General features: G+C 38.3%; 1 protein-coding gene across 1 annotated transcript in view; it reads left to right on the forward strand.

Moving 5' to 3' along the window:
• atp10d (ATPase phospholipid transporting 10D) overlaps positions 1 to 4,400 on the forward strand; it is a 59,111-nt gene extending 54,711 nt beyond the window's left edge. Inside the window, exons 20-23 of the mRNA XM_062440943.1 lie at positions 47 to 127; positions 1,404 to 1,508; positions 1,821 to 2,008; positions 4,205 to 4,400. Of these exons, the coding sequence (XP_062296927.1) occupies positions 47 to 127; positions 1,404 to 1,508; positions 1,821 to 2,008; positions 4,205 to 4,385 (555 nt within the window). The 3' untranslated portion in view covers positions 4,386 to 4,400. The remainder of the gene's footprint in view (positions 1 to 46; positions 128 to 1,403; positions 1,509 to 1,820; positions 2,009 to 4,204) is intronic.
• The last annotated feature ends 5,661 nt before the right edge of the window (positions 4,401 to 10,061 follow it).

Below are 10,061 nucleotides of genomic sequence, written 5' to 3' on the forward strand. Positions count from 1 at the left end.
TAAGAAGTGCTGTGTTTAGACTGACAGGTGATGTGTGTCTCTGCAGGTCTATGTTCCCTACATGTTCTGGATCACAGTCCTGGATGCCTTTTATCAAAGCCTCGTCTGCTTCTTCGTGCCTTATTTCGTAAGTACAGTGAGTCAGTTGATTCTATTGCTTCACTCTATAGTCTGACCAATACTGAATACTTTGGGCTGATATTGATATTTGGAAGTTTAAAGAATCAAATAATGATTAGCCAATGGTTTTTATATTTTTTAAAACATGAGCAAACAGTCTTGATACAGATTCCTTAGATGTGTTTGTTTGTTTAAAGAATTGTGACAGAGATTGCATTGAATTGATTTGAATTGACTTTATTGTCCTTCTTAGTGGAAATGTGTCTTTGACTTCCTTCAATACATTAAAAATACAAATACACACCAGATCATGAAGACATAGAACACATACAACAAACACTACACAACAAAAAAAAACATATAACAACTGACAGTTGAGGCACACTAAGCTGGACATTTTTCAGTGTATAAATGTTAACATGATTAGACCAACCACTAGTTATCTGTTAAGTGAAAGTTGTCTGTTCCCAACACGTCTATTATAGTTAACTAAAACTAAAACTAGCCATGAAAAAATGATTTAGTTAATTGAAATAAAAAATAAAAATGCTGTTTCTAAAAAAAAAACTAAAACTAAATAAAAACTAAAACGAACAATGCAAAAGTTTGGATTTTTACTGTCCTGATCAGTTTGACTTTCTGAGATAACGGGCTGCTTCCAGTAGGTGGCAGCAGAGTGTACGCTGGTTCCCACATAACGCATAAGAAGAAGATGCTTGAAGTGCAATTAATGATTTTCTAGAAAGAAGAAGAAAAGACGTTGCAGTCACAACCAAACATGGGAATATTTAGACTACGACCCTGCAGTAGATAAAAGTAAAAGGGTGGTAATGAAGAGTGATGGGAACATTTGTGGGATACGCTAAAAGTGAAAAATCCCACTAATGTGAAAGTCCACCTTGGAAGCTCTCACAGAAAAGCACATAAAAGTTCCAGGAGTTGAGGGAGCTCACAGTCAGAGAGCTGCACCACATCAAGACCTCCACAAACACAGCAAACCTTACCTCAGTGTCAGCATTATTTCATCCTTTACAGCTTCTACTAATCAAAGTTTTCCTCCTGATACCTAAAAAAGTCAAATAAAGACTAAAACTACTTAATTAAACACTAATGAATATTTCAAAACTATAATAACCCTGGACTTCCCAAATGTTGTAATAAACTGCTACTTTCTATACAGCAGCATGGACAGACTGACAGCTTATCACAGCATGTCAGTTCATCTCCACAGGTAATAGTCCTGGTTTGGTTCCCTCTGTGAGATGTTGTGATGTTTCTCTCAGGCATACGCAGGCTCAGACGTTGGGGCGCTGTCCTTTGGTTCTCCAATCAACACCTCGGCTCTCCTCATCATCCTGCTGCACCAAGTTATTGAGAGTCACACTCTGGTCAGACACACTGCTACACTGACAGCACACGTTGTTCATTATGTTCACCATCCAGGACATTATATTTTACATAACATCCAGCTGTGTGTGTGTGTGTGTGTGTGTGTGTGTGTGTGTGTGTGTGTGTGTGTGTGTGTGTGTGTGTGTGTGTGTGTGTGTGTGTGTGTGTGTGTGTGTGTGTGTGTGTGTGTGTGTGTGTGTGTGTGTGTGTGTGTGTGTGTGTGTGTGTGAGTGATCAGAATCCAGACATTAAGCACACACAGTGTTTCCAGGTGTGCTGTGGTGTGTTTAATCCTCGGTGTATTCTTGCAGACGTGGATTCATATGCTGGTGTTGGTGCTCAGTGGGGGGTCCTACTTTGGCTTTGTGCTGCTCTTCAGTGTTGGCTGTGTGACCTGCAGCCCCCCCACCAACCCTGTGGGTGTGGAGACCCTGCAGATGTCCCAGCCTCTCTTCTACATCGTGTGTGCTCTCACTACTGTGGCTGCTCTGTTACCCAGGTACACACACAACACGCACAACCACACACACACATAACTGAATAAATCAGAATATCTGAAGGATACAAACAGTCTTTCTACCCGGTGTGATGTAAAATCTCTCTCATGCCAGTCACTTATTCACAGTACGTTGGGTTAGTCTACATTAATGACTCATGTCATAGCAGGTGTTTGCACTGTGGTGTTAAATGACAACTCTAAAGGGCCGTCCACACTGAGAACGATAATTATAATGTTAACTATAAATATATAGTTTTAAATGTCGTCCTAACTCAAGTAGATGGAGGAGTCCTCACCACAACTATAACGATAACCATAGAGGAGAATGATTTGGTAGAGCAATTTGATGAACGATAAAAACGCTGACTGTCAATCAAAATCCTTATTTATTTATTTATTTATTTATTTATTTATTTATTTATTTATTTATTTATTTGAATGCAGCTTTGCTCCTCTCTCACCACGGACTGACGCGCTGTAAACTGGAGCAGGATGACACCCAGAGGTGCTTTATTTAGAGAGGTCTTTATTATTACAAAGATGCTGAACTTTGTTCTCTATTATAATGTAAAAAAACAAAGTTAGCAGATCTTTGTAAGTGGATCTGTGCTCATAATGTATGTCACTGTGTGCAGCGGTGCACTTTTACACACTGCGCTTCAACATGTGCTGCAGGTCAGTTTGGTCTGTAAATACTGAAACATCACAGCAACTAGTGTCTGACATACTTCTGATCCGTACAACATACTACAGCAGTAAGAGTTCATCAATAATTAGATGGAGACACAACTGGAGCACGCAGGGCGTACTGGACACCACTGTTTACAGGACGTTATCGTTCTTAATGTGGACGCTCACAACGTTGTCGTTATAGTTATAGTTATAATTATAGTTATTGTTATAGTTATAATTATAGTTATAGTTATAGTTATAGTTTTTAGTGTGGACGGCCCTTAAAGCAGTTCAACAGTGCTGGAAACTAGGAGCCTCATGTATCAAACCATACACTGGTATGTAAGTGTAGAATCAGATTGATCAGTTTCTTCTTGGCCTTCAGAGTGAACACATGTAGAATCAGTCCTGAGCAGGTGTACCAACAGGACCACAGTGGTACACAGGTATAATCACAGGCAAACTGATAATAAGGTCTTTAAGAGTAAAATGACTGGATAATGCATTTCTCCTTTAAAAAAAAGTCATGTGGTGCGACCATGATTCATCTTGAAATATCTTATATAAATAAAAGATCATAATTTACAAAAATTTAAAAAATGCAAATACTTTGTTTCCAAACACTTTATATTAATACTGTGATAACAGATGGCAGTGAATGAACCTTCAACTGTTTCATCCTGTAATGTTAATATCTTCAGAGTTAACCAGCCTGTCTTGAGATGATACTGTTGGATATGTGTCCCTGTCATTGAGGTTGGTGCCCCATTATTATGAATTAATATTGATAATGTTATTGACTTTAATAGTAATAATAACCAAACTCATGAGTTCCAACATGGGGGAAAAGAGTATGAAGTATAAGTGGTGGGCAGGGTACAGGGTTAAGATTATTGAAGAGATTTTTTACATGTCTTTGTTTTGACATGTAAAAAATCTCTTCAATAATCTTAACCCTGTACCTGCCCACCACTTATACTTCATACTCTTTTCCCCCATGTTGGAACTCATGAGTTTGGTTATTATTACTATTAAAAGTCAATAACATTATCAATATTAATTCATAATAATGGGGCACCACCCTCAAGACAGGGACACATAATCCAACAGTATCATCTCAAGACAGGCTGGTTAACATCAGAGATATTAACATTACAGGATGAACAGTGAAGGTCCTCACTGATCTGTTATCACAGTATTTATACCAACAATAACAGGAAACTTCTGTTTAAACGCATAACAAAGTGTATTAACTTTAGCAATATCAATAATAAATACACTATGCTTCAATTAACAAATGTCTATCATACAAAGTATGAACTAAAGCACATCTCTACATAATCTGACAAGCTGATTTTGAAGTCCAGTGTGGATCTAGATCTTTGTTTGGACTCTGAAGGTCATGAAAATAGCTGCAGCTTAACAGTGGTGAAGTCATGAGTCACATGTTAAAACTGTGTGTTGCTGTGTTACATGTATAAGCTCGGTGCTGGAAGACTGACCCTGTGTGTTATTTGCGTACAGGCTCTTGTTTATGGCTCTCCGCGGCTCCTTACACCCCTCTGCTGTGAAGAAAGCAGCTCAGGTGGACAAAGTGGATTCAGAGAAATACAGTAAGAGGATGCAGCGCTGGAACCTGAACCACTCCAGAGCCAACAGGCTGCCAGTGTTTGCTGACAACCCAGGCCTGGAGCCCAGCGCATGATCAGCCGTGACCCCCCCCCCCCCCCCACACACACACACACACACACACACACACACACACACACACAGAGCCAGAACACTGTGCCTCGAAAGACTCATGGCCGTATGTTCAGCTGACATGTTGAAGTGAGACACTGGCAGAGGCATGAATGGTGAGTATCTTCTGAAATAGCACATCAGACATCCCTTCATGGTAACAGAAGCTGTGAGACATTGACCAGCGGTGTGTATTATTATAAGATAAGGAAATCATCAGCACATTCAACTTCTGACATCAGCATAATTAACATAAACAAATGCTGACAGTCTGTGCTGGTTACACTGGCATCAAGGTAACATTCACACTGCAGGAGAAAGAGACCAACCAGGCAGAAAGAGTCATGATAACATCAAGTTTTCATGGCTGACACGATGATGAACATATATGAATCACTAGGAGACACAGTGCAGCATTAGCTCCTCCTTGTAGCTCTGGTTTGGTCTCCACCTTATACTTCAGCTTTTTCAGATGCTACTGTGAAAATGTAACTTTCTTCACCAACCACATGTTAACTTGAGTTCTGTGCTTTTTGGCAAATGTGCATGTGGCGGGCAGGAGGTCTGTAAACCAAAACAATGTGTGACCTTCCAAACTCTACTAATAACTACAGTTATGTGATTAAATGTTCATATTAACCTTTACATACTGTTCAGGGGTCAGCTTTGACCCATATATACACATTTCTTCCAGGAGGACTTTTTCTAATGTGAAATAAAATGCATCATTTTTTTTATTGTTTGTGCAGCTGATACACATTTTTGTCTTATGCAGATGTCCAAATTTAACCTAAAATTCAAAAGTTGGAGTCTTCATAATCGATAATTTTTTTTCTCTTTGGTCAATAGTGATAAATAAATAGAATACACTTAATTAAGGATGAATGACTGATGAATTATTACTTCTGAGTCAGTATGTGAGGGTTAAAAAATGTAAGTCAACTGAAATCCTGCAGTGTGAATGTCACATCTTTAACTTCTATATGACAGAGACATGCAGAGGTTAGGAAGCAATAATATGATTATTATTTCAAGACAATATTAGCACTACCAGCAGCACTGCTCTGTTTGATCCAGATGTGTGCATCATGCTCTCATCAGCCTCTGTCTCACACTATAGATACCACTTTTTGTGACTTAATTGTGTTATAAAATTCTATCACTGACGCCTTTTGAATGTTTAGTTGGCATTACTTCATGATGAACAAACCCACTCCCGATGTTAGGAACGTGTTTACACTTTTGGGAGCTGTGGACGATGTTTGGAGGGTAGTGGAATTTTAGAGTTGTTACAATGAGCATCCTGTTTTTTTTGTTTACCTGATCAGCTGTTTTCTCTGCACTCACACCAGGGCAGAAGACTTCCCTGTTTCAGAAAGCCCGATTGATGAAAACTCTGAGTTTGTTAAACCTGAGATGATAGTAACTAGCTAACTTAGACTCTGTGAAGCTAACCTGCTCACTATCAGGTTTTCAACAAGCCCTGAGCTTCTCTGTCTCCTCCCTCTCACAGAGCCAGACACACTGTTTCATCTCCTCATTCTTTCAATTCATATCCACACATATAGAAGGGCAATAATCAGTGGTTTACTGTCTGTGCCTGGATATTAGTTTGTTACTCAGGACTTTCTAAAGTTACAACTTTTATACACATCAGTCATTTATTACACAGCAAGCTCAGAATAGAACCTCTGCATGTTCTCTTCTAACACTGTGGACTCTGTGCACTGCAGCTGTCAGTTTGTTACAGCAGCTCCTGCACTAGATCTTTATTGCACATAATGTGCAGTCTCAGTTTAAATGTAAACAATCCATAAGAAGCTTTAAGCTTTAGACTGATGGAGGATCACTCCTATAATATCAGAGATTATATGTTAATATTTTAATTAACAGGAAGGAACAGCATCACTGAATGCCGTTGAGCCAAGATACAAATAGATGTCTAAAATGTTAAAATCGACTTTATTTTTTACCTCAACTCGACTTTCAAGTGCAAATCAGCAGGCACACTGGATGGGCTTACAGTCAAATGATTGATTTTTCTTCTTCAGCTGCCTCCTTTGTTTTGTCCCCGTCAGATTAAAACCGAACAAACGTAATATATTTTAAACGTGATGTAGCTGCAGCTGCAACTACTTTATCATTCTTTAAGGAAATGTAAGTCTGCTAAATGATGAATTATTGGTCAACACTGAATAAATTATTGTGTTCACATGTTGACACCTTTCCTTTCTCTGACTCACTTTCTTTTTTTAATGATAAATGTGTCAGCATATGCATTCATCATTTTACGTCCACTGGATTCAAATGGAGGCTCTGCCTTTTATTTACCTGTTGCCATGGTGAATCATAGTATTGGAACTCCACAATGATGGCACTTTTCATTCATCACACACACTTAACTCAGATTAAACTCTTAGAGTTGATTGAACTGATTCTGATCAGCTGTTCTGGAAGTGAAAACTCTGAGTTTCCCATCTGTGGTTTAATCAGCTCGGCGTTCAGGTTTAAACTCAGAGTTTGTTAAACCTGCTCTCTGAAACAGGCCCAGGGTCAGTTGGGGTAAATGAAGGAATCATCACTGAGTCATACTGACTTGATTTGGACCGGTGTGTGTATTTATGTTGCTGTTACCAACATTCTCCATCCTTTCCACCAGTGCCTTTCTAAACACTGATGCTATATGAAGAACATGATGATTGTACATCACAGAACAAAGACTGAGCTGAGCTGCTTCTCCTGCAGAACGATGGATCTGCACAATGAGTCATAATTCTTAAACTGAGCTGCACCAGCAAGGATTAACAGAACTCAAGATTTAAAGATGATTTTTGTCCCAATTGATTTAATCTTATCTCTATTTCATATTATTCATATTTGAACCCATGATTGAACCAAATCACATTCAAGTTTGGTTTCTGCTTTATTATAATACCAAACTGCCATTTAAATGTAACCAGTGCTCCAAAATATCAAGTGATGCACTAAATGATTTCAAATGTCAGATGTTTTTAAATTGTCAGATGTATTTTATACAGTATATTATTATTATTATTATTATTATTATCCTCAACACACAAAAAAGCCTTGTTAAGTTATAAAATGACAAAATGTTCTCTCTAAAAAATGTAATCATCTCTGTATAACAATAAAAAAGTAGAAACAGAGCCCTCAGATAGTTCTCACAGAACGCTCTTGTGGTGATGATGGTGTGTTAAGCTTGTGCACTGATGTCTTATATTTGAGTTTAAATCCATATATTGGTGTTCTAGATGTGGCAGGGAATGATAAACATAGAGTATGTGTGTTTTTTTAGAAGAACCCTATCATTTTGTCGGTCCATGAACTTGGGAACATCTGGATTAACTTTCCAGACACGTGAAAGATAGACCTGAGTATGTCTCGGCTCAAATCAAAAACTAATTTACCCGCCAGTATAATGTGTATGTGTTGATGAACACATTGCTGTTAATAACAGACAGTTTGGTTGTATGTGATGTAATAGATTTGATGTGGATTTTGAACACCATGGTATTTAAATTGAAATTAAATGTAGGCTTTAAAATAAGAGTTTAAACAAAAAGCAAATCAAATGAAACACAGCAACACATTCAGGTACTGACTTTTCTACCAAAGCCTTAAAGTGCAGTCAATTCTCTTTTATTTATATAGCACCAAATCACAACAATAGTTATCTCAAGGCACTAGGTCTAGATTTCACTCTTCAGTTTACACAACATAAATGACTGATGACATATTTTTGTATTGTGTATGTATGATACATATGAAATAATATGCAATAATCATCTTGTTCAGATCATGTGTGACCTATGCAGTGTGTGTTGAAATAACCTGCAATCCTGTCATCTTGTTGATTTGTAATATGAAAGCTTTAACCATTTACAAAGAAACCATGTGCTTCTCCACAAAACCACCAGTTCAAGTGCATCTCTTTCTTTATGATATACTGTCCATGTTCAAGTCAAAATCAGATTTGTTCCTGTTTCAGATATCCTCAGATAAAGTTGAATTCCAACACTCTCAAGTGCTCACAGATGACTGTTTATTTATTGACATTGTAAATATAACATCTGCTGCTCTGTAAAGTCTGACTGACTGAAGCCTCAGGAGTCCTGGATCAGAAATGAGGGCAAACTATTATTTTTTTTAAATGACTGGACTTGTAAACTGCATGTTGAGCACACATCAGTAGCCTACAGTCTGAATGACACCAAGCAGGGACGAACTGATAATATAGTGGCATTATTTCTCCAGCAATAATAAGATCATGATTAGTGTGATCTGGTTTAAGTAAATAATGTTCTTGCACTTAAAGATCATCATTAGCTCTTTGTCGTGACACATGAAGTTCCACGAAACCCGGACAAGAAACAGGAGGTCAGGGTATGTAACATGTTTCTGCAGACAGTCATGATGGAAGCTAACTGAGCTGCTTCCACTGTATTTCCTCTAGGAGTTAGGTGTATGGAGTTGTATATGAGGCTGATGGCAGTGTTTTAGACATATAGATCCCTCCAGACATCATTTAACATGTAACCTTTAATAACTCTCACAATTACATGTTATGGTCCTTCATTGGAATATCTGAATATACAAATATTGTTGATGTCAGGTTATCCTGCTGTACACAAAATGTTTCCTACGTTACTGTCAAGTCCATTCTCAGTGTCTGCAGGCTTTATGTTTCTACATATTAGACTAAGATAGGCTCCGAACTAGCTGTGTTGTCACAAACTGTGATGTAAGGCGAGCACAGACCAAACAAACTACACATCATTCTGCACAGTGAAGCTCCAACATCACAGTGAAGCTCCAACATCACAGTGAAGCTCCAACATCACAGTGAAGCTCCAACATCACAGTGAAGCTCCAACATCACAGCGAAGCTCAAACATCACAGCGAAGCTCCAACATCACAGCGAAGCTCCAACATCACAGCGAAGCTCCAACATCACAGTGAAGCTCCAACATCACAGTGAAGCTCCAACATCACAGTGAAGCTCAAACATCACAGTGAAGCTCCAACATCACAGCGAAGCTCAAACATCACAGCGAAGCTCCAACATCACAGCGAAGCTCCAACATCACAGTGAAGCTCCAACATCACAGTGAAACATCACAGTGAAGCTCCGACATCACAGCGAAGCTCCAACATCACAGCGAAGCTCAAACATCACAGTGAAGGAACAAAAAGCAAAACATTCATTTTTCACTCTAATATTATTAAGTCTTGTATCCTTTATATATTGACACTGTCTATAAACCAAATGGTGAGCACCTGTCACATGTGAACATTTCACACCATCGCACATGATGGTTTCGACGTGGGGGGGAAATGAAGTTCACATTTAATATCACGTGTGTAACACTGATAAACTCACACAGAGGCACGTGTGGATGATCACAAACTCTATGTGGTTTTCGGATGTTTCACATGTTGATGTAATATTTCCCAAAGGGAAGTGAATTCCACAGCGGTTTAGTACGGGTTTATCTCATAACAAAAACAACATAAATATTATTATTAATATTCAATCAAATTTTGAATTGAATTCACAGCAGTGTGACAAACACAACGTTTTCCAGTCCGTCCCCTCATTGTTTATAAAATATCACAGTT

The sequence above is a fragment of the Scomber scombrus genome, chromosome 19, assembly GCF_963691925.1.
Source record: "Scomber scombrus chromosome 19, fScoSco1.1, whole genome shotgun sequence".
In the NCBI taxonomy this organism is placed as follows: Eukaryota; Metazoa; Chordata; class Actinopteri; order Scombriformes; family Scombridae; genus Scomber; species Scomber scombrus.